The sequence below is a fragment of the Mustelus asterias genome, chromosome 1 (genome assembly GCF_964213995.1).
Source record: "Mustelus asterias chromosome 1, sMusAst1.hap1.1, whole genome shotgun sequence".
Taxonomy (NCBI): Eukaryota; Metazoa; Chordata; class Chondrichthyes; order Carcharhiniformes; family Triakidae; genus Mustelus; species Mustelus asterias.
In genome coordinates, this window is record NC_135801.1 from 147,497,028 (window position 1) to 147,523,463 (window position 26,436).

General features: G+C 41.8%; 1 protein-coding gene across 3 annotated transcripts in view; it reads right to left on the reverse strand.

The window, feature by feature from the left end:
• The window catches only part of lman1 (lectin, mannose-binding, 1), a 57,092-nt gene extending 44,338 nt beyond the window's left edge, over positions 1-12,754 (reverse strand). For 2 of the 3 annotated variants that reach the window (XM_078220323.1, XM_078220332.1), the window contains exons 1-4: positions 12,553-12,754; positions 2,544-2,698; positions 2,352-2,459; positions 219-280 (exon numbers count right to left, since the gene is read on the reverse strand). In XM_078220323.1, coding sequence (XP_078076449.1) covers positions 219-280; positions 2,352-2,459; positions 2,544-2,698; positions 12,553-12,724 — 497 coding nt within the window. In that variant the 5' untranslated portion in view covers positions 12,725-12,754. The remainder of the gene's footprint in view (positions 1-218; positions 281-2,351; positions 2,460-2,543; positions 2,699-12,552) is intronic. The other variant, XM_078220313.1, reaches the window with a different exon arrangement.
• Positions 12,755-26,436: the final 13,682 nt, after the last annotated feature.

The window sequence follows — 26,436 nt, forward strand, 5'->3', positions numbered from 1 at the left end:
TGGCTTTGTTTCTTAAAATGAGAGCTACCCATACTGGTAAATGGAACACAGGCTATTTCAGGCATTCAGCTTCAAGCACTTCCAGGTCAGATATAGCCCATTAAATGCAGAGCAAACCGCCGTCAATCGTCTCCAACCTAACCCAAAATTGTGTCCTAGTCCATCCACATTAATTACAAAAAGGATATACAGCTGCAGGAATGACTGTAAAAACTTACTTCTGATGATCATAATGATATTGCCCATTGTTTCCAACGACAAGTAACACTGGGTTATTCTTCTGCAAATTACAAATAAGTAAACTTTCAGGTTAACTTTCTTCAATCATTATTCTGCAATAATAGTGCTCAAGATAGAAACTTCAACCATACACATCTTCTTTTCACTTAAAAGATTCCACATCAGCAGCTCAACATAGACACAATTTGAATAGAAACCTTTTTACCCTTGAATTAAATATCTCAGTGCTTGGTTAAAAATACCCAAATATTGGGCATAGAATTACTTTGGAATTAAAAATATTAACATCAACTATCAAGATCCAAAAAGAGATTGCAGACATTGAGTGGCAGAATTCAATGCATCTACATGGATGGCACACATTAAAAGCAGATTCTGTAATTGTAAATGGGATATCATCGAAATCTAGAACCTTATCCAGTACGCTAACAAAGCAAGAAATAGGAGAAGACCATACAGCCTGTCGAGCCTGCTCCGCTATTTAGTACTAGGTTGACCCTACTAGCTGATCTTCGGCTTCAATGCTACTTTCCTGCCAATCCTCACATCGCTTAATTCTGAGACATCAAAAAAATCTACCTTCAGCCTTAAACGTACTCAATGATTTGAGCATCCATAACCACTTGGTGTAAAGAATTCCAAAGATTTACAAGCCTTTTGGTGAAGTAATTTCTTAACAAATAAATTGTTGGGTCCTTAGAAGATTTATAAGGATGTTGCCTGGATTGGTTGGCATGCCTTATGAGGATAGGCTGAAGGAGCTCGGTCTTTTCTCCTTCGAGAGACGAAGGATGAGAGGTGACCTGATAGAGGTGTACAAGATGTTGAGAAGTATAGATCGGGTGGATTCTCGGAGGCTTTTTCCCAGGGCTGAAATGGTTGCTATGAGAGGACACAGGTTTAAGGTGCTGGGGAGTAGGTACAGAGGAGGTGTCAGGGATAAGTTTTTCCCTCAGAGGGTGGTGGATGAGTGGAATCGGCTGCCGTCAGTGGTGGTGGAGGAGGCAAACTCGATAGGGTCTTTTAAGAGACTTCTGGATGAGTACATGGGACTTAATAGGATTGAGGGTTATAGGTAAGCCTATATATAAGCCTAGGTAGGTAGGAACATGATCGGTGCAACTTGTGGGCTGAAGGGCCTGTTTGTGCTGTATTTTTTCTATGTTCTGTTATCCAGAGACTGTGCCTCCAGGTTTTAGATTCTCCAACCAATCTCTTGGTGAACACCCTGTTAAGCTTCTCCAGTATCTTGCACGCTTCAGTAAGATTAGACCTCATTCTTCTAAACTCCAGACAATTCACTCAGCCTCTCATCATAGCACACCCTCTCATCCCAGAAACCACTTTACATTTAAGTTCAGCTAGAAAGAGCTGTGTATTATTCTCCTCATAATCAACAAAAATGCAGCTGCATCAAGAAAGTAAAATTGTGTCACTTTGAAATTTTAGCACTATTGAAAAAGAGGAAAGTCAAATTTGTGCTTGGACACAATAATAGAACATTTTGTACTCAAGATAGGTTGGGGTTTTAATTTCATGTTTTTTTAAAATTGTAAGCATATATTAAATGCAATTGATACTGTAATCCTTTCCAGTTCAGAAAGGTTACAAATATGGGTCATTTCAAATATCTTTGAGTCTGAACTGGTTCACATTCATATGGTTAAAGTCAATTCTTTACAGCACACGTTACCGTGCTTGGGGAGGAATATATGATTCAAACTGTTTAGAATGTGTCTGTTAAATGTGAACACTGAAATAATGGAAGATCCACAATTTGTGCAATTAGTGAAAAGCTGGAGAGCTGAAAAATAAAGAGCGAGCCTTTGCCAATTGTGGTTCAAAAATGAATATGCACCATTGGTAGGGCACTAAGAGAATAAAGGGAAATAGCAGAAAAGTGCAGTTAATGGAGAAGTCCAGTTATTATCTTACTGACTGACAGAGCAGACTTGAGGAGCCAAATGGCCTACGCCTGTTCCGTTTTCTTATAAAATCCTATTCGATAGTAAACTTCAAACTACCCATCAGGGAATACATCTACTCATACACTAAATATGGTTTTACTGAAAGGAATTATAACTGTCATTTGTGCTTGTACATCCACATACCTTTCCATCATTATCAAAGGAGTCAAAGAAAATACCAACACCATTCCATAAATCAGCTGCTCCAAAAACTGGGCCATCCAATCCTTGATCTACCGTGTACCAGATTGCCTAAATCAGGAGAAATGGGAGAAGTGCATGAGAGTAAATCGCACAGTAATTTTCAACAACATAAATAATTTAAGATGTCGTTACCAGCCCATCAGCTCCGACCCGTCCTCTCCCAGTCACACGAAAAGTAACTTCAATTTCCCAGTTTTCAAAGCTAAATTTGCTTTTTGTCCAAACGGATCCCTTCTGACTTTTTAGTGATGGTGTTATACGAATTTGATCGGCGCTCGGGATAGCATCTAAAAAGAAGAAAAAAAAAATTTCAATACATACAAATACAGCAAATGATTAAAGGTTTAACCCGTTCCTTCCACAGACCATATTCGAATAATCTCAGCCCAGAGTTAATCCAGTCCACTCAATTGCTTTGAGGATTAGGTTGATCAACCACGCTAAATTGCCCCTTAATATCAGGGGGATTGGCAGGATAAACACATAGGGTTACGGGGACAGGGCCTTGGTGGGATTGTTGTTGGTGCAGACTCGATGGGTCAAATGACCTCCTTCTGCACTGTAGGGATTCTGAGGCAACCAACTACAAGATAGATCTCCAAAGAAAGAACTCTGCTCTTTCAGCATTAGTGAAAGTTCAATCAAGCAAAGCATTATTAAATCCAAACTCATCACGTTCAACATGGAGAAATAATTAGATGAAAGGAAGTAAAGATTTTCTTAAGTTTGATTATTAGTAAAAAGTGTTCCTTACTACAAACCGGAGCCACAGAAGCAACTTATAAAGTGAAACCATTCAACAAAAAGCAATCAGTAGCAACAAGCCAAAAGCTGTAATATATGGGAGCTTTAGAATGGATATCAGTGATATTTTGACTCACCAGGTACTCTGCTATTTCACATCTCAGCAAAGACTGGAATTCATGATAAAACTAATTATAAAGCCATTTTTGGAATCAAAAACAGTTTGCCACGAGCATAGCTATTTAATTTGCTTCAGATCTCTCATTGAAACATCTGCCTGTAAAACAAGTCACACACCAGCAATTTCAGTAGCCGATGGCATTTTACTCCTGTTAAACTGATCAGTGCAGAAAACCATAAAGATGGACGCTGCTACAGATTCCATGTTCTAAAAACAAACATTTAAGATGTTTGGAACTTTCAGTCAAAGATAGAGCCCGATTCTCCCAAAAAAATTCTAAGTGCTGAATTCACAGGAAAAATGGTGCAATTCATGATTGTTTTTCCAGTGCAATATCAAACTCAAATCTCCCACACTCTGTGCAATGCAGAGGTCACAATCATGAATATTATTAAAAGCATGGGGGGAGGGGGGGTGGTGGTGCCTACTCTGCGCATGCACAGTGGCCCCGCACTGACACGCTCCCGTTTGCTGGTGAACTCAATTGCTGGCCAGTCCGGGACCCTCGCAGTGCTGCACCTCCCCAGCAACCCGCCCCCGATCGAGGCCCCTATGACCATTCCCAAGCCAGCCCCAATTCCCTCCCCCTCCCGTCCCGGGGCACCCCAATCTCTAGACCGCCCCCCCAAACACTGGGCTCCCTGCAGCCCTGACCAAATTCCAATGCAGAATGACAGCAGGAGCCCGCACCCACACCGATTGCCCCTAAGCTCCACCCACAATAGGCCCTGACCCCCTTGGCACTGCCCAATGCAGCCCAATTGTAGAAAATACAGACACATGGGATTGAGGGTGATTTAGTGGTTTGGATCAGAAATTGGCTAGCTGTAAGAAGACAGAGAGTGGTGGTTGATGGGAAATGTTCATCCTGGAGTTCAGTTACTAGTGGTGTACTGCAAGGATCTGTTTTGGGGCCACTGCTGTTTGTCATTTTTAGAAATGACCTGGATGAGGGCGTAGAAGGATGGGTTAGTAAATTTGCGGATGACACTAAAGTCGGTGGAGTTGTGGACAGTGCGGAAGGTTGTTGCAGGTTACAGAGGGACATAGATAAGCTGCAGGGCTGGGTTGAAAGGTGGCAAATGGAGTTCAATGCAGAAAAGTGTGAGGTGATTCACTTTGGAAGGAGTAACAGGATTACAGAGTACTGGGCTAATGGTAAGATACTTGGTAGTGTGGATGAGCAGAGAGATCTCGGTGTCCATGTGCATAGATCCCTGAAAGTTGGCACCCAGGTTGATAGGGTTGTTAAGAAGGCGTACGGAGTGTTAGCTTTTATTGGTAGAGGGATTGAGTTTCGGAGCCAGGAGGTCATGTTGCAGCTGTACAAAACTCTGGTGCGGCCGCACTTGGAGTATTGCGTACAGTTCTGGCCACTGCATTATAGGAAGGATGTGGATGCATTGGAAAGGGTGCAGAGGAGATTTACTAGGATGTTGCCTGGTATGGTGGGAAGGTCTTATGAGGAAAGGCTGAGGGACTTGAGGTTGTTTTCGTTAGAGAGAAGAAGGTTAAGAGGTGACTTAATAGAGGCATACAAGATGATCAGAGGATTAGATAGGGTGGATAGTAAGAGCCTTTTTCCTTGGATGGTGATAGCTAGCACGAGGGGACATAGCTTTAAATTGAGGGGTGATAGATATAGGACAGATGTCAGATGTAGGTTCTTCACTCAGAGTAGTAAGGGCGTGGAATGCCCTGCCTGCAGCAGTAGTGGACTCGCCAACATTAAGGGCATTTAAATGGTCATTGGATAAACAGATGGATGATATTGGAATAGTGTAGGTTCGATGGGCTTTAGATTGGTTTCAGTGGTCGGCGCAACATCGAGGGCCAAAGGACCTGTACTGTGCTGTAATGTTCTATGCTTGATGGGCAGTGCCAAGGTGCCCCCTGAGCATGGGCACTTTGCATCTTGAGCAGTGCCAGGCTGGTACTGCCAGGGTGCCCTTGCCCAGGGGGCACCACCCACCAACCCTTGGGGGGAGGGGGGGGGGGGGGGGGGGGAGGCCCCGATTGTCCCCCCTTCACTCCAGCAGGGTCTCCCGCTCGTTCCCCGAACGTGGGGAGCTACTCTAAACCCCGCCAGAGTGAAATGTTCCTGGCGGGGTGGGCGATGTTATTGGGCCCGGAGAATTCAGTCCCGGGCCCGATAATGACATTTAAATTACATTAACAGATTAAAATTACTTCCCTGGTCTTCCTGCCAGTTTCCAGCGTGGTCTCGACCGCGCCTGCTCTCCGGTGAGGGAGACGCGCATGCATCAGGAATGTATGCATGAATCCCGTGAAATGGCCAACACGCGCGTCTCCCAAACCCGACATGCCAAAACAGTAGCGCGTCCTGATGGGAGAATCAGGCTCAAAACGTATGAGGAGAGAATTCTGAAAGCACTCAAACTGCAAGTTTGATTACTACCAGGATAAAACACAATTAAGTTACACCAAAAGTTCCATGTTAGACTACCAACGACACAGCTACCAAAACCACACCCAAATGGTTTTTTTTTCTTGATATCATGCATATTCTGCCAGTGTCTTTCAAAGGTTGATTAACCCAGGGGGAAGTCAACTGCTGTTTCACTAGTACCACTCTCGCCAATATCAGTTAGAAAGGTGTTAACATGGGTCCAAGTCTAAGGACGCAACTAATTTTTATGGCTCAGTTACTCCCTATTTTACCAATGGAGTTGGTGATTTTAGAATTATGAAAGAAAAAGCCTTGCAAACCTCGATAAGTGTTCACAAGAATACAAAGCAGGCTACATGCAGTGCAACACAGGTGGGATGTATTAATACTGAAATAAACTAAAAAGAAAATACAGGCACACTTCTGTAGCAACTCCTCTCATAAGGACCTGTCTCTACTCATTGTTCAACCCAATAGACTAAGTTAGTTCTATTTTTTGGTGTGTGACGAGTCGTTTGCCTGTTACTTGCCAATTTGAAAGCATTTTCAGAGTCCCATGACAAATGCTGGAGCCAGAAGAATGATCATTAACAATGTCTCAAATGCTACAGATGAGAAGTTACTGATTTTTAATTGATCCCATATTTGGGGAGGGGCATCCTCTGACAAAATCAGTCATGATTGCCCATCCCCCAGTTGCTCACGTCCCACATCTTGCTCCATTGCAGTCCGTATGGTTTCGTTCTCATGGCTGCGGCTAAGCCAAATAATTGCATCAGGAATAGTGGAGTGCGCTATTATGATGTCTCCATGTACGTGTAAAATCAGACATTAAGTAGTAAAACATTTGTCTGTTCTGGATGATCACAGTCACAGAGGAGATTTATAATTTTCTGATGAAATATTTACTCAGTCTCAGATATAGCCATAGCATTTTCCCTTTTTAATTTCAGATTTCCAGCATCCACAGTATTTTGCTTGCAAATATCTGCATCTACCTCGGTTTGTGTGGATGTGATTTTAGGGCTGACCATGGACTACAAGGATGAACAAAGCCAGGCATCTTCTGTGTTATGACTTTCAAGAGGCATTTGTGACTTTGAAAACTCCATTCAGCTTTCCAAACTTCACCAGCATTGGCTGTATTTCCCAAAATAGCTTAAATGACAGGGATATTGCCACTGTCCTGGTGGACAGAGAGACCTTGACTTCCTGAATTTCCTCAAGTGTTGTGGCATTAATGCAACAGGCAACAGCACAGGTGGCCACGGTGTAAGTCAAGGTTCCAGCAACAAAATGTACATCTTTCAGACATCAAATATGATCGTTTCTGGTCTATACCAATGCACAGTACACAAAAGGACCACCGTTGACATCCAAAGTACTGAGGCTGTCCAGCATGTTTGCCCATTTCTTGATCAGGTTGATCCAGGTCTCCAAGCAGCCAGCTTATTCAGATGGTTATGGAAGGTTAGCGTCCGTTTCAGCTGCATTCAGGAGATAGGAGAGAGTACTATCATGTTGCATGATATTACCACACAAGGGCACTTTCAGGGAGCACTTGGTATTCTTGTGGCAAAATGGAATACAATGGATGTTGAGGTTGACTTGAGGTTCTACTTCTGTAAATATTTTTCAATGCAGCTTATACTCCTGTTCAAGATGGATTCACTTAGGCCTAGAAAATGCCTTGATGTTGAGGAGGAGGACCTTGTCCCAGACTCCTCTCTTCTGTTACTTGGTTCTGAAGAGTGTCAATATGGAGGCTTGAGTTGTTGTTCTGAAATCTGCAAGATTGTTAATTAATATTTGGTTGTCAGGTTTGAGGGCACTGGTCGTGATTTCTCATTTAACAATAGGCTGAACAAAAACTGACATTTAACAGTTATCTATAACTGTGGCTTGAAGCAGCTTCAAAGTTGTGGATTTAACCTTGTCAATGTTAGATATAGGTCAGTCCAGAAAAGGAAATTTTCCAAAAGGGACTCCAGTGGATCAGTTGGGTCTTTACAATGCTTTAAGTTTCGCCAACTGTTTTATTTTCAAATGTTAATTTCTCAAACTGACAAAGTAAACGCAAAATACTGTGGCTGTTGGAATTGTGGTGATATAAACAGGGCCTAGTTTTAAGGCTTTTAAAATTGGATATCCTAAATTAAAGAATTGGGCATATTAAAACCAAACAGTGTCTGTGCCTGACCCATCAACCATCCATCAAAGGTCGTTACAATCTATGAGACGATACACATCTCTTTAACCTGTCTTAATGCTCTCTCCACTCACATTGTTTGTACCTTTAAGACTTGATTAGCTGTAAGTATTCGCATTCCAACAATTATTCTGTAAATTGAGTTTGTGTCTTTATACGCCCTGTTTGTGAACAGAATTCCCACTCACCTGAAGGAGCTTAAGGCTCCGAAAGCTAGTGGCTTTTGCTACCAAATAAACCTGTTGGACTTTAACCTGGCATTGTTAAACTTCTTACAACATCTTTGGAGACAGGAAATGTTAATGTTGAGTCCTTATTTCTCTCTCCACAGATGCTGCCAGTTCTCCATAGATGAGACCTGCTGAGTTTTTTCACCTTTTTGTCTTTTTATTTCTGGAATAATTAGTCCAGGATTCTGGATTAATGTAGTTATCATGCAAATTTCTACTGAATTTAAACTAGTAAATATTACAAGGAACAATATTTATCAGTTTCACAATGCAATGTAAGTAAATTTACCAACACCAAACCAATAAATGCCAAGTCAGATTAGAGTATCCCAATAATGACTTGTGTTAACTGGTGATGCGATAGCGAGCATTTGACTTTACATGTTTACAACAGCTGTTGAAGCAGCAAATTCCACTCAAAAAATATTACAGGTCTACCATGTGGGCTTTGCACATGAAAAAATTAAGTCTTGATGTTTATCCAAAATTATCAGCTACCCCATCCCCAACAAAAACACACTGGCCAGAATTTTCCAGCTGTCCTGCCGATGGCATACCTTTGCTGCAAGTTCCCCAACGGCAAGAGGTGCATTCAATGAGAAACCCCATTGACAACAGAAGGACCAGACGATCCCATCGCCGGCCAATAGAAGGCCACCTCCGCGAAGCACGCAGTGGGTTGTGCAGAACATCTTGCCCGACATTGCTATTGTATCTGCATAGATTTTCACATTGAAATTTCAGTGCACCACTTTGATGGACCGAAGGGCCTTTAACTGCATTGTATGACTACGACTACTTCACAATTATACTGAACACAAACTGTTTTAGTCATAACACAATCAGGAGCACAATCTCAATAGAATTAAAATTCACAATTCTTTTATAAGTTACAACATATGATTTCAAAGGGACATGGTGATTTGTGAACAACACACTTCAATAATTTATCATGTGGCAATATAAAATGCAGGCTATGCCATGCTGTCACATGCTGCGATGCAGTGAAATAAAACCTAAATTTATTTCAAATTGCTTGGTTCTATTACAGCAGTGCCATCTGCTATTACAGCAAGTACTGGCAAAAAGTACACAAAATGAACCAAACCTAGCAATTTATACATTATATATAGCACATAGACTGGAGGGTAAAGCAGGGATGAGAAGATAGTAAACTATAATCTCAACATGTTGCTTAGTTATGATGTACAGTCTACACCACTTAATTCAAATTCTGATAACCACCAAATTTCTACTTTGCAATCCAGGCACTAGATTACATAAAAACCCTTCACGTGGAAACTATAACTATTACTACATTGCTTTTTCAAATTGGAATCTGCAAAGGAATTCCACAAAGTACCCAAGATCAGACTTCAGTTAACTAGGGGCTGGGGAATGAGTGTAACATGCAGAAAATTAAGCATGCTACTTCTTTCTGTGATACTGGACTAACAAACTAGGTGTTCAGATTTCAAATCCCACCATGCTAAACTTTGGTACATGTGGGTCTACACTACACCCACAATGGAAAATCTACACTTCTATCACCAAAGTGCCAAGAAGCATTGAACGTGTATAAAACCTCCTTGATTTATAATGCATTTATGGTCACATCAATGCACTGTGATTAAAAGTATTGCCAACTCAGTGCTGACATATCTGATTTGATCTGGCAGTATGTTATGGTGTTCTTGCAACACCTTGTTTGCATCAATACATCTTCATATACTGTCTTATTGGCACATTAACTGACAGTTCCAGACATGTGTCAACTTATATGCTCAAATTATCCTTCTAATCCTACTATACAACACATTATTATTTTATGTCGATGATAAAACAGATAACCACTACACGGCCAAGTGAGTAAAAAACGGCATTTACCACAGAGAATGCTTAGAATATGTTATCAACAGGTAGTGGAAGGAAGTAGACCCCCTCCGTCCCGCTCGTTGCTTCTCCCTAGCTGTCATTTAATGGGGCAGTTTGAAAGCAGCAACTGTTTGGGAAAATAAGTTGGTTCCCAGGTCTTCTGTCCTCACTGTTCCTCCAAAGACTAAACCTAAGATTGGAGGAGCAGCTCATCATATATACAGAGACAACTTTTCTTTCATTTTTAAAAATCATTCATGGGACGTCGCTGGCTGGCCAGCATTTATTGCCCATCCCTAGTTGCCCTCAGAAGGTGGTGGTGACCTGCCTCCTTGAAACACTGCTGTGGGTTGAACCACAATGCTGTTAGGGAGGGAATTCCAGGATTTTGACTCAGCGGCTACAAAGGAACGGCAATATTCTTCCAAGTCAGGATGGCGAGTGGTTCGGAGGGAACTTGCAGGTGGTGGTGTCCCATGTATCAGGTGCCCTTCTTTCATTAGTTGTCCCATAGTTGGATTTTCTGGGTCTTTTTGGGGGCTTGAGGGTGAATTAGCTCACTGTCCCAGGGAATTTTAAAACTCTATCCCTGTACCATTTCTAGCACGATCACATTTTTTGGTAAAGCGGCGACCAGAACTGCGCACATTACTCCAGCTGCAGTCCAACTACGCAAGAATACAAGCAATAGGAGCAGGAGTACAGCCTCTCGAGCCTATTCTGCAATTCAGTATGATTATGCCTGATCTTCTGCCTCAACTCCACTTTCCAACCTACTCCCCATGATTCCGTGAGAGTCAAAAATCTATTTATCCCAGGCTTAAATAAATCCAACGATGGAACATTCACAACTCTCTGGATACAGAATTCCAATTGTTCACAAACTGTGATGTTTCTCCCTCATCCAAGTCCTAAAGGATCAGTTTTTTATCATGAGTCTGCGCCTCTGGGTAAGTATATCCTTCCTTAGCTATAGAGACCAAGATGGCACACAGTACACCCGGTGCAGTCTCACCATCGCTCAAACCAGCCTCCCATCCACTGCCTAAGAAAAGCGGCCAGCATAATTCAGGACCCCACGCATCCCGGACATTAGACTTAAGAACAGTTTCTTCCCTGCTGCCATCAGACTTTTGAATGGACCTACCTCGCATAAAGTTGATCTTTCTCTACACCCGAGCTATGACTATAACACTACATTCTGCACTCTCTCCTCCTCTATGAACGGTATACTTTGTCTGAATAGTGCACAAGAAACAATGCTTTTCACCGTATGCTAATACATGTGACAATAATAAATCAAATCAAAACACTGCACAACTGTAGCAAATTTCCTTATTCTTGTACTTTATGATAATTGTATAAGTTGAATATCAACATTTAGAGATTTTACTCATTTAAAATAGTCTGCCTTTGTATTCTTATTACCCAAATGAATAACCCCACATCTCCCCATGTTATAACACATCTTCCAATTTCTTGCCCATTCACTTAGCCTGTCTTTGTAGCCTCTGTACCCTCCTCAAACTAAGTATTTTATACAGTTTTAGCATAGTTTCCCTATTCATATGCTCGGGGTCTCAATCAATCACCTGATGAAGGAGCAGCACTCCGAAAGCTCATGATTCCGAATAGACCTGCTGGACTTTAACTTGGTGTTGTGAGACTTCTTACTCAATCAAATAAAGTGTCCCACAAATTTTAACTACCTTGTCTAACTGCCCTACTGCCTGCCGAGAATAGACGACAGGCTCCAAGCTCCCTTTACTGTTCTGCACTTTTCTGAATCCTACTATTTACTATGTAGGCCCCATGTATGTAAACTATGTAGTCTTTTTTGACCTCTCCAGATACATTACCTCATAGTCCTGTCTTAAATGCAATTTCTCACTTTTCTGCCCAAGACTCAATGTTAAAATAATCTTAATTCTTTGCCATGCATGTTTAATTCCAGACTAGGATCAATACATTGCAGGTCACGCAGAGTAGCACCGATGGCTGAATGCACCTAGAACGACGAATCAAGGGGAACTTGAAATTTGATCCAAAGCAAGAGTGGACGACAGATCTCTAGGCACTTGTGGCACACACAACACTGGAGTTTCAATGTACCAAAAAGAAAAATGACAATCACATTTACATTTAACGGTGTATGTTTAGACAGGAAGATTTTGCAATGAGAAATAAAAGGCCAAAATAAAATGTGACAGCTCCTCTGTGGGAGTGGCTCATACTGTAAACTTCGGATGTGCAACCCACACTTTAAATAAAAATGCTCCCAAATGCTGAGTGGCTCAACCTCTCCCACCTCCAAATTCTGCACAGCTGCTGACAGCTCTGGGGAAGCTGCAAAGACGGAGTGAAAGGGACAGTGGGTGACGTGCAGCAGGCGGCGGTGGCAGTAACTGACACGGGCCTCCCTCCCGAGGGGGGGGAAGAAGAAGAAGAAGAAGCAGAAGCAACCGCCGCCGGTTACCCCAGTGACCACTTACTGCCCGTATGCGTCCAAAAGGGGATGCTGCCGTCGCTGTGCACCAGGTGCGGCCCCTTGAAACTGTACTTGTACTCGAAGCGGCGGATGGGCAGCTCGGCGGCGGAACCAGTGCTGAGCTGGAGCAGCTGCAACAGGAGCAATCCGCCGGGAACCGTTAGCAGCGCCGCCATCTTCACCTCGCGCAGGCAGCGCCCGCGGCATGCCGGGAAACCTGCTAAAGCCAACACGGCGCTTTCCGATTGGACAGTCCGGCCCGGGGTCAAGGGGCACAGGGTGACTGGCCCACACCTGCGGGGGCAACACCTGTGTCAGCAAGCTCCCCCTCAATGCCCAGACTCGCTTCTCAGCCTGTTAGCTCTATGTTTGATAATAATGCAGAGTCACTTCTTAACCTGTAAGCCCCATGTCTCAATTTATCAGCTCCATGTCTGGTAAAAGCATAATATTGCGGATGCTGGAATCTGAAGCAAAAGCAGAAAATGCTGGAAAATCTCAGCAGGTCTGACAGCATCTGTGAAGAGGGAATAGAGTAAGAAGTCTAACAACACCAGGTTATAGTCCAACAGGTTTATTCCTATTTATTTTTGAACCAGTTACACAAAATGTTTGGTAACCACATGATTTGCTGGCAGCTTGGAAAGTTTTTTTTTCCCTTGGCAATGCCTTGAATTTTCTTTTGCTGTGGTGTTTGCCATAGTAAGAAGTCTCACAACACCAGGTTAAAGTCCAACAGGTTTATCTGTAATCACAACTTTCGGAGCGCTGCACCTTCATCAGGTGAGTGGAGAGGTGGGTTCACAAGCAGGGCATATATCGACAATAACTCGCTTGCAAGATAATGGTTGGAACGCGAGTCTTTAAGGTAATCAAGTCTTTAAAGGTACAGACAATACGAGTGGAGAGAGGGATAATCACAGGCTAAAGAGGTGTGAATTGTCTCAAGCCAAGACAGTTAGTAGGATTTTGCAAGCCCAGGCCAAATGGTGGGGGTTACACGTAGTGTGACATGAACCCAAGATCCCGGTTGAGGCTACCCTCGTGTGTGGAACTTGGCTTACCCGAAGATTGGAGGCTGACTGTCCTTGACCGCTGAAGCGTTCCCCCACAGGAAAGGAACACTCCTGCCTGGTAATTGTCGAGTGGTGTCCCTTCATCTGTTGTTGTATTATTGTCACCTGAGGAATAAACTTTGACCTGAGGAATAAACTTTGATTTGATTTATTATTGTCACATGTTTTGGGATATAGTGAAAAGTATTTTTTTTCTTGTGCACTATTCAGACATAACATACCATTCATAGAGTACGAAGCGGAGAAGGAAAGGACAGGGTGCAGAATATAGTGTTGCAGTTACAGAAAGGGTAAAGCGAAAGATCAGTTTAATATATGATAGGTCCATTCAAAAGCCTGATGGATGCAGGGAAGAAGCTATTCTTGAATCAGTTGCCACGTGACCTCAGACTTTTGTATCTTTTTCCCAATGGAAGAAGGTGGAAGTGAGTATGTCTGGGGTGTGTGGTGTCCTTGATTATGCTGGCTGCTTTTCCGAGACAGTGGGAAGTGTAGACGGAATCAATGGATGGGAGGCTGGTTTGTGTAATGGACTGGGCTACGTTCACAACGCTTTGTAGTTTCTTACGTTCTTGATAAGAGCTGTGATACATCCAGAAAGGATGCTTTCTATTGTGTATCTGTAAAAGTTGGTGAGAGTTGTAACGGACATGCTGAATTTCCTTAGCTTCCTGAGAAAGTAGAGGTGTTGGCGGGGTTTCTTAACTATAGTGTTGGCATGGAGGGACTAGGACAGGTTGTTGGTGTCCTGGACACCTAGAAACTTGAAGCTCTTGACCATTTCCACTTGATGTATACAGGGGCATGTCCTCCAGTACACTTCTTGAAGTCGATGACTATCTCCTTCATTTTACTGACATTGAGGGAGAGATTATTGTCATCGCACCAATTCACCATCTCTTTCCTGTACTCCGTCTCATCATTTTTTGAGATCCGACCAACTACGGTGGTGTCATCAACAAACTTGAAAATCGAATTGGAGGAGAATTTGGCCACACAGTCATAGGTGTATAAAGGAATATAATAAGGGGCTGAGGACACAGCCTTATGGTGCACTGGGGTTGAGGATAATCAAATCAGATTGTAGTCTGTGGGTTAGCAAATCTAGGATCCGGTTGCAGAGGGATGAGCCGAGTCTTAGGCCATGGAGTTTGGAGATGAGTTTTGTAAGAATAATGGTGTTGAAAGCTGCGTTGTAGTCAATAAATGTGTCTGACATAAGTGTCTTCATTATCCAAGTGTCCCACGGTTGAGTGTAGGGCGAGGGAGATTGTTTGTGCTGTAGATCTGTAGTGGATCCAAACAATCGGAGGCTGGAATTGGTCCATGCCATGACTTAACATTTCAAAGCATTTCATAATGATGGATGTCAGAGCCACTGGGCGATAGTCACTCAGGCATGTTGGCTTTTCTCATAGAATCATAGAATTCCTACAGTGCAGAAGGAGGCCATTCAGCCCATCGAGTCTGCACCGACCACAAACTCACCCAGGCCCTATTCCCTTAGCCCCTCAAATTTAATCCCCTGACATTAGGGTCAATTTTAGCATGGTCAGTCAACATAATCCGCATATCTTTGGACTCTGGGAGGCAACTGGAGCACCCGGAGGAAACCCACACAGATATAGGGAGAGCGTGCAAACTCCACACAGACAATGATCCGAGACCAGAATTGAACCGGGTCCCTGGTGCTGTGAGGCAGCAGTGCTAACCACTGTGCCACCGTGCCGCATTACAGGTACAGGGATGACGGTTGTCTTCTTGAAGCAGTTAGGGACTTAAGATCTGTGTAAGGGGAGGTTAAAGATGCCTGTGAATACTCTCGCCAGCTGGTCTGTGCAGGATCTGAGTGCCCATCTGGGTACACCATCTGGGTCATTCGCTTTTTATGGGTTGACTTTTGAGAAGACTGATCTGATGTCTGCAATGGTGACCTCGAATACTGGTTCGGATGAGGCTTCCAGGGTGGAAGGCGTGCTCTTGCTGACCTCTTGCTCAATAGAATGCTTTGAGCTTATCAAGGAGTGCTGCAATGGTGCCAGCGATTCTACATGCCTTCATCTTGTAGCCTGTTGTGTCTTGCAGACCTTGCCATCATTGGTGAAGTCCTTGTGACTAGCCTGAGACTCTAGCTTGGTCTGGTACTGTCTCTTGGCATCTTTGATGTAGCTATGCATTTTAGCAGATGTGTGTGCAGGGGGGGGAGGTTGTTTGGAAGAGGTGTGTGTTTGTATTTCTGTGGTGGGGACCAGCATGACCTGGGGATCAGTGCGCAACATTGAGTTAGCAAGCGGGCAGAGTGGTGAGGGAGCAGTGGGTTGCGTCAAGGAGGCAGATTGTAAGTGTATTATATTATACGTGGAATGTAATGACAGGCCTAGTTTTGAAGTTGGGTGATTTCTAATTTCCCCAGACAGGAACTGTGCCCTTTAAGCACGACTTCTTCATTGCCTTAATCTTGAAGCATGAAAATGATATACATTATTATCGATATAAGGGAAAAGAACTCACAAACAACAAGGTCCTTCATCATTCTGGTCTCAACAGCATGAAGACCAGCCTTCAGAAGACCCAACTTAGATGGGCAGGTCATGTCACCCAAGTAAATGATTACACAATCCCTAAGTGGGTCTTCCATGGGGAACAGACTCAGGACAAATGACATCAACATGGTCAGTACAAATGGTACAAGACATCTTAAACAACAGTCTTATTGCTTTGCAGACCATCTTACATGGGAAAACACTGCAGCCAACTGAACCGCATGGAGCAAAGTACTTAAATGTGATTCAGCATGCTTCAAGGATTATTCATGCCAAGTTCGCAACACCTGGCATGCCCAGAGAACGGGACCACTCCATCTGACGAAGGAGCAGCACGCTCCGAAAGCTTATGGTATGTGCTACCAAATAAACCTGTTGGACTTTAACCTGGTGTTGTGAGACTTCTTACTATGCCCAGAGAACAGCCAGAGATGGTGCAGCTGCAAAAGTTCTCCCAAGCACCTATGAAAACGTGAAGTGCCAGTTCACTGGTCCATGGCAATTTCACATATCAGACTCTTCAGTTATGGGAGGAACCATAAAAATAAATCATTTATATCTTGGGCATACTCATTATGAGTCTATCACACCATCTATCAAAATGTATCTTGTTGAAACCTTACATTTGTTTGCCTTTTTTTTCTGCACCACTTGATTTTCTGTTCTTATGTTTTTACCCCAATTTTTGTCAACTTTTTTTCAATTGTAAATGTCAATGTCCTTTATTATGACTTTTGTCAATATAGACTATGATGCGCTAAATATGTAAACATAGGATTCCCACATATCCTTTGAAATACTACTCTACCACCCATCTCAAGGGAACTAAGACAAAGAAGAGAGGAAAGCAGAATAGAGAGAAGCAGCAATGCAAGTGTACCAGAGACAGATAAGAGTTGCATAGGATCTAAAGCACGGATATCAAACATTCAGTCAATTGGTCTGTGTGCCACATGAGTTCCTCCCATTATCATTCCCCTTCCCACAATATTGTTGAATCCCCATATTTACTCCTTATCAATAAGTGACAATATTCTCTGATTCATCATATCATACTTCAGGAGATTGATAATATATTAAAAACTCACACCTGGAACTCGTCAACTCTTCATTGTAAATTCCTATGTCTACATTGATAATCAACCTGCAATTCAAAAGCTTATCGGGCTGAAATTACATTCTTCCCCCAGTGGAGGCACTACCTGGATGTCTTGATGAATAAATGATAAAATGCTAGGAAAAGTGGAGGTTCAAAGAGATTTATGGGTCCATGAACAGATCAGAATATAATTGCAGGAGTCAATATTTAAAAAAAGACTGAAGGTATTGACTTTTCTAGTTCAAGGACTACAATGTAAGGGGAGAGAAGTTTGGCCATAGCAAAACAAAGCCCTGGTTCAATGACATTTGAAGCACTGTGTACAGTTCTGGGCACTGCACCTGAGGTTATATTGGTCTTTGAAGGACTGCAGAATAGATTCACTAGCATGTTACCATGCTTTAAGTATTAGATGAGACTACAAAAAGTAGGCTTACTTTCCCTGTAATATAAAATATTCAGGGGTATTTACAGCAGCTATGATAGCATCATGGTTATGTTACTGGACTATCTGTAGATGTGAGTTCAAATCTCAACACAGCAGCTCGGAAATTAAAATTCAGTTAATTAAAACCTGGAATTAAAAATGCTAGTACTAGTAATGGTGACCTGCAACAACAGGTACTTCTCACAGTCAGGACATTTAAACAGTCTCTTATCAGTTGTGGTAAAACCCATCTGGTTCACTAATGTCTAGTCGGAAAAGCAACCTGGTCTTTTCACCCAGTCTGGCCTAACTGACCACAAATCCACAGCAATGTGATTGACTCTTATCTGCCTTTTGAAATGGCATGCAAATCACTCCGATATTGTGAAATTGATTTACGTGGATGCAATGGCTCAACCTTCTCAAGAGCAAGTAATGATGGATAATAAATACTTACTTTACCAGTGATGCCCAAAGCCCCTTCCCCTGAAGGAATAAAATCAAAATGATTGAGAACTGATAGGCTATTTAGAAATGAACCGCTCAAGAGAGAAGTTAGGAAACACTACCTCACACAAAAGGTGGTGGAAGTGTGAAATTCTTTCTGACAATGTTGACTAGATGCTAACTTTCATAACTCACAACCCCCCTGCATTTAAAGCAAGTTCCAATAATACATTTTCATTTTAGTTGAATTATAAAGTTGAGGAACTTATTGCATGGATTCTGCTCATCGAAACATAGATTTGGTTGTCCACTATGCACGTACTGGGAATCATGCTTATGAAGAAGAATGCCCCACAGCGGGAACCATGTTTGCTTATTGTGCATGCATCAGGAATCATGCCTGAATTTTCAGCGATGTGCTACAAACCCTCATTCTGTTGAAGATTGTGCATATCTGTATGTGTACCTTATTTTCACTTACAGTTTTAATATTTTATTTAACATTAATTGCAAATTGTGAATCTAGCTTTGCTGCACTGTGCAGTAGTGTAATTACTCTGTGCTGTATAAAATTATGCCTAAGTGACAGTCTACTTCAACTTCCCCAAGGAAGACTATTAATTTAGAAGTTAAGTATAACGTGTTTGAGAAAAGTGATTGTGTGATTGATATTCCTAATTCCACGAACCTGGATGAATCTACAGGGCATACTGTAAGGAAAAATCAAGATAAGATAAAAATCAGTGGTCAGAGTGTAGCTCCTTCAACTGCCAAGAGGTTACAACACCTGTGTAAGCATATGATGGAGAAAATGGAGCACTTACTGGGCATTTGGATTGAAGATCAATGCCTACGGTGAGTTCCTTTAAGCACAGTTAAAAGTCAGATAGATGAAAGCTAGACGTCACTGAGATTTGAAATTAAAGGAGGATGAAGCAGGTTCAAATCAATCATTTAAAGCAAGGTCAGGTTGGTTTGAGCATTTCAAGAGGGCAAATTTACATTTCCTGAAGTTTACTAGTGAGGGAGCAAGTGTTGCCTCAACTGCCTCAGATGCATATCCTTCACTTTAAAGACATATTGAGGAGGGAGGTGATTTATTCTGTCAAGTCCTTGATGTTGACAAGACAGGTGTCTATTGGAAAAAAATGATAGAACAGAACTTAGTTTGCAGTAGATGAAGGGCATGCTCCTGGTTTAAGGCTGCAAAAGATAGGTTTGACAGTTCTTCTTGGATCTAATGCTGAGGGAGATTCTAGCTTGAAACTTATGCTTATATACCACAGTGAAAATCCAGAGGCTCTAAAGGGGCATGTTAAGGCTTCTCTTCCTGTTAATTGGCAGTCTAACAAGAAAGCATGGGTAATTGGGAAGAATTTTCAAGATTGGGTTACTTCTTCTGCCCTGTTGTTGAAGATCATGATGAAAGTTACCCATAAAGTATCATTGTTTCTAAATGCCATTGGTCATCCTATAAACTTGTATGATTTGTCTGATAACAGGAAGGTTGAATATCTCCTAGTGAACATTACAGTTTTAATCCAGCCTATGAATCAAAGTGCAATCACTACATTCAAGACACAGTACCTAAGAAAGGCATTAGCACTGCTGATTCACAAAACTGACGGAGGAAGGGGGGGTGGGGGGAGGGGGGGTAGGGTTAGTACCATGCTGATAGCACTGTAAATGCCAGTAAAACAATATGGCATTTTGTTATTTGTTCCTATGTTTCAGTGTTTAATACATACATTACATTAAATTTATTAAATTAATACATTAAAAATTTTATAATCTAAGAATTACAGCTCAGGAACATGATGCACCCTTATTACATACTTCCTTATGAGAAGGCATGCCATTTTTAAGGAATTTAAAATCTGAGATCAATAGATGTTTGCTAGAAAATTCCCATTTCTCACCTACATGCTGCCCTTTGGCAACATCATTTGATAACACCCAGCTCTATTTACCAAAACTTATCTCAAATCCGCGACTTGCAAACTTTTCAATCTACTTATCCAACACCCAATACAGGATAAGCAGAAATTTTCTTCATTAAATACAAGGAAATTGTTTTCCGTCCCCACTTGAAACACCTCTCCCATACCTCTCCAGTACCTCCGTTGCTCCCTCTGGCAACTGTCTGATATTAAGGCAGCCTGTTCGCAATCTTTGTCTCACATTTGATCCTGAAATGAGATATTGACTGCATATTCATACCATTTGTAAGACAACCTTTATCCACCTTTGTAACATTGCTCTCAACTTCACCCCTGTCTCAGCTTATCTGTTGCTGCAACCCTCATCCATGCTGTTGTTACCTCTAGATTTTACTATTCCATCGCATTCCTGGCTCCCACATTTTACCCTCCATAAACTTGAGGTCATGCAAAACTCTACTGCCCATGCTTCAACTCTCAGCAAGCCCTTTCCCCCTATCAACCTTGTGTTCGCTAAACTTCATTTGTTTCCGGTTAAACAATGTAGTGATTTTTAAATTTTCATCCTCATTTTCAAATCCCTTCATAGTCTTGCCCTTCTTATCTCTATAATCCCCTCCAACTGCTCAACCCGAGAGATATCTGTGCTCTTCTAATTCTGGCTTCCTGTGAATTCCCAATCATAATTGCTCTATCACTGATGACTGTATCTTCAGCTGCATAGACTCTAAGGCCTAGAATGCCCTCCCACATCTCTCTGCCTCACTACCTCACTTTCATCCTTTAAAACACTTATTAAAACCTACCTCTGTGGCCAGGTTTTTGGTCATCTGACCTAATATCTTGTCGTAGACAAAGCTTTAAAAAAAATGGAGCCAAGGCAGATGGATGGTGTTAAAATGCAGATCTGCCCTGATCTCAGTGAATGGTGAAACATCTTTGAGGAGCAAATGGCCATATTATCGCTCATATAGCCATCTGACTCCACCCTCAAAGAGAAGAAATATGACCTTAAGAATTCAAAGCCAATGCCGGGTGACGCACAATATTTATGAAAAGGCGTGATTTAGTACAGTGCCAGAAATCCAAAAAAAAATCAGAATCTACCACCTGCACTTGACGATAAAAATCACCAAATTCCATTGATTTATCATCTGACATAAAGATAAAAATGTATATCAGTTTGTCTCCATTGGAAAAATGGGTGAAACACCAACAAACAAGCCATGCCAGCAAATAAGACTAGTCTCAAGACTTGTGGGGGGAAAAATACAACCTTGTAAAGACAACCGGCCATAAGAAGACACAATTTATAGTGGTTCTATCTTGTACAACAGAAGGCATAAAATTAAAACCTATGGTGATATTCAAGCAAAAAACTCCATGAGAAGAAATTTCAGAAAAGCATTGTCATTCATGTTCATGAGAAAGGCTGGATGGATAAAGGCAATTGCAAGAACTGGATTAAAGAAGTGTGGAATTTGAGACCAAGCGTAAAGTAAAAGGCTTTGCACATGTGTTTAAAATTTGACCTGTTGACAATGTAATCAATGATATACCATTGACCAATATCAGTGATAGAACATAGAACATAGACCATTACAGCACAGTACAAGCCCTTCGGCCCTCGTTGTTGCGCCGACCAGTGAAACCAATCTAAAGCCCATCTAATCTACACTATTCCAATATCATCCATCTGTTTATCCAATAACCATTTGAATGCTCTTAATGTTGACGAGTCCACTACTGCTGCAGGCAGGGCATTCCACGCCCTTACTACTCTCTGAGTAAAGAACCTACCTCTAACATCTGTCCTATATCTCACACCCCTCAATTTGAAGCTATGTCCCCTCGTGTCAGCCATCACCATCCGAGGAAAAAGGCTCTCACTATCCACCCTATCTAAGCCTCTGATCATCTTGTATGCCTCTATTAAGTCACCTCTTAACCTTCTTCTCTCTAATGAAAACAACTTCAAGTCCTTCAGCCTTTCCTCATACGATCTTCCCACCATACCAAGCAACATCCTGGTAAATCTCCTCTGCACCCTTTCCAATGCTTCCACATCTTTCCTATAATGCAGCAACCAGAACTGTACGCAATACTCCCAAGTGCGGCCGCACCAGAGTTTTGTACAGTTGCAACATGACCTCCTGGCTGCGAAACGCAATCCCTCTACCAATAAAAGCTAACACACCGTACGCCTTCTTAACAACCCTATCGACCTGGGTGCCAACTTTCAGAGATCTATGCACATGGACACCCAGATCCCTCTGTTCATCCACACTACCAAGTATCTTACCATTAGCCCAGTACTCTGTATTCCTGTTACTCCTTCCAAAGTGAATCACCTCACACTTTTCCGCATTAAACTCCATTTGCCACCTCTCAGCCCAGCTCTGCAGCTTATCTATGTCCCTCTGTAACCTGCCACTTCCTGCGGCACTGTCTACAACTCCACCGACTTTAGTGTCATCCGCAAATTTACTAATCCATCCTTCTATGCCCTCATCCAGGTCATTAATAAAAATGACAAACAGCAGTGGCCCCAAAACAGATCCTTGCGGTACACCACTAGTAACTGAACTCCAGGATGAACATTTCCCATCAACCACCACCCTCTGTTTTCTTACAGCTAGCCAATTCCTGATCCAAACCACTAAATCACCCTCAATCCCATGTGTCCGTATTTTCTGCTTACCATGGGGAACCTTATCAAACGCTTTGCCGGAATGCATATACACCACATCAACCGCTTTACCATCATCCACCTCTTTGGTCGCCTTCTCAAAGAACTCAATAAGGTTTGTGAGGCATGACCTACCCTTCACAAAACCGTGCTGACTATCCCTAATCAAATTATTCCTTTCCAGGTGATTATAAATCCTATCTCTTATAATCCTTTCCAATACTTTGCCCACAACAGAAGTAAGGCTCACCGGTCTATAATTACCAGGGTTGTCCCTACTCCCCTTCTTGAACAAGGGGACAACATTTGCTATCCTCCAGTCTTCTGGCACTATTCCTGTAGACAATGACGACACAAAGATCAAAGCCAAAGGCTCTGCAATCTCCTCTCTAGTCTCCCAGAGAATCCTAGGATAAATCCCATCCGGCCCAGGGGACTTATCTATTTTTACCCTTTCCAGAATTGCTAACACCTCCTCCTTATGAACCTCAATCCCATCCAGTCCAACAGCCTGCATCTCAGTACTCCCCTCGACAACACTGTCCCTCTCCAGTGAGAATACTGACGAAAAATATTCATTTAGTGCCTCTCCTATCTCTTCAGATTCCACGCACAACTTCCCACTACTGTCCTTGACTGGCCCTAGTCTTAGCCCAGTCATTCTTTTACTCCTGACATACCGATAGAAAGCTTTAGGGTTTTCCTTGATCCTACCTGCCAAAGACTTCTCACGTTCCCTCCTGGCTCTTCTTAACTCTTTCTTTAGGTCCTTCCTGGCTAACTTGTAACTCTCAAGTGCCCTAACTGAGCCTTCACGTCTCATCTTAACATAAGTCTCCTTCTTCCTCTTCACAAGAGATTCAACCTCCTTAGTAAACCACGGTTCCCTCACACGTCTGCTTCCTCCCTGCCTGACAGGTACATATTTATTGAGGACGTGTAGTAGCTGTTCCTTGAACAAGTTCCACATTACAATTATGCCCATCCCCTGCAGTTTCCTTCCCCAACCTATGACAGCTAAATCTCGCCTAATCGCATCATAATTTCCTTTCCCCCAGCGATAACTCTTGCCCTTTGGTATATAAATATCCCTTTCCATTGCTAAGGTAAACATAATCGAATTGTGGTCACTGTCACCAAAGTGCTCACCTACTCCAAATCTAACACCTGGCCTGGTTCATTACCCAGTACCAAATCCAATGTGGCCTCGCCTCTTGTTGGTCTATCTACATACTGTGTCAGGAAGCCTTCCTGCACACATTGAACAAAAACTGACCCCTCCAAAGTACTTGAACTATAGCTTTTAGCTGATAGTTATTTGCAGTGGTCTTACCAGTGTTGTTTAGCCCTTGGATGTGTGTAAAAGGTGGTGGTGAACTGGACTTGGTACATGTTAGGACATGGGCAGCAGAGTTTTACATGAACACTTGCTTTACAAGATTTGATTCTCCTAAATTCTCCCAACCTGCCATGAATGAATCTAGTGCATCAGAAGAGATAGTAAATACACTGGGAGTAAAGAGGGGCTCATATTGCAAATCACCTTCAATAGATGCAAAGTCAGAACAGATTGCATCTACGAAATTATTGTGATTAGCTTGGTCCATGTTCTCAAAACTCAGCTCAAGCTGCAGCTATTGTTGACACTTCCTGCACATATGGTCAGTGAGGACACAGGAAGTGTCCTGAAGTTCCCATACAGAATATTATGAGAAGTCAGAACTTCCTTTCCGTTCCTTTATCTATTCGATAATAAAACATGCTGTATAAAAAAGTCTTACCAGCTCCTTACTTCCCTTCTGCCAACTCACTTAAATATAGGGAAGTTCACTTAAATGTTTTACCCAACCTTTATTATCTAATAGATTTTTTAAGTTTCCCAATTGCTTAAAATCCTCATTCTTTCTTGAAGGTACCCTGATAAATTATGCAGTCGATCTGAATTACGGGCATTGAGTTAATTTGTTAAAATCACGTTGACCGAAATCGGAAAGTTCCCGCTTGTGTCTTTGAATAAATGAACCGTTATAATTAATTAATAATCACAACATGGCCTCTCATTGATAATATGATTAGTTTAATGATTTAAAGTACAAACTAAACTGTATAACTGTTTTAAGTATTTAATCAATAATTTTCATTATTATTTATAATAAAATTGAATCATTAACTTCTTCAGGATTGTACTTTAATCCTGAAATTCTTAGGCCTTGATCCCTGAAAAACTAAAGTCGAATTCTTCACGAAGTGTATGAAAATTATGATTTTTTAAAGCCAAAATTCATGGATCAATTTTTAACAGGGGATCAATTTTTACATAGGTATATGTGGACTAGGAGTTGATGCCTAAATAAGATTATGCATAATTCAAATATTGTCAAATTACTAAAAAATTGCTTTTAAGAATTCATTGCTTCTACAATGAGAAAGTTTTAACTGAGTCATGCTAATTTTACTACTATGCAATTTATGCTCCAATGTGACATGCATTTTGATTATATAGGATCCTAATTTTTCCAAAAACTGCCAGTTTATGTGAAGAAAAATGGGTAATCTGTGGCACTTGCTCTGTAGAGCAAATTAAATAGTTTCAGTTTTCCTAGTCTCTGTTTTTATATCAGCAGAAACATTAACAAAGCATAAAAGCTCCCAATTTGATTTCTAATGCCTCGTACATGGGCGACGTAGGTCCAGACAAAACCTTTAGTCCATTTTTATTTAATTAGACTAAAATAGCAAACTGTATCTCTAATCCTGTTAGAGTGCTAAATACATCATAGGACAAGAGCTTTAAACTCTTGACTGCTTCTATGTTAAACTGCCTTGCTATTATGAAAGTTAGGAATTAGAATGCTTTAAACAACTAATAATTGGCTTCTGTTCCTTTATTAGCTGGTTTCAAAACCCTTACAGGATTATATTGTAAATTATAAGATTAGAGGCAATGCTGTTTCAATCCTATTCTTTAATGGTTTTTACATGTTTCTGTGAAATAATCATTTGAAACAAATAGAAGTCACATAAGCCGCTTTTGTACATTAAATTAAATGCTTAATTAACTCATACTCAAATACCAATTACGACTGAGTAAGAAAGTAGTAAAAATTAACTGAACTAGGGACAACTGCTCCAGTAAGACACAGCACTGTGATTTCATGAGAACTGATCTGTTTACTTATTTCAAACAAGAAACATGTTAACTGTATAATATTATCAGACTTTGATCTTTATAAGTTTGAAGTAGCTTGGTTCTTCGCCAGATTTTTCCGACTGAGGCGTGTAGCTTTGCCAACTTGGCAGACCATTCTCATTTTAAAGAATCCGTTACAGCAGTCGTTTGCATTGAGGTAGCAGAGGTGGGATTTGAGGCCCGCCAACTCTAAAAGCAGATGCTAGATTGCCTTGGTGGCAGTTAAGCACCAAGGCTGGTTAGAAGGCCACCTTGATTCTCTAGGGCTTGATCTCAGACTCCCTTGCCCCCTTCATGCCAATTCATACCTCCGCCCACCTCCATGCCTCCTCATATCCCTCATACCACCTCGTACACCCATGCCTCCTGCATAGCTGCTCACTAGTATGCACAATGGACAGACCTCAGGAGCCATGTGGCGATGAGGAAAGTTCAATTCAGTAACCACATCAAGGATAGCTAATTTTTTATTAGCCC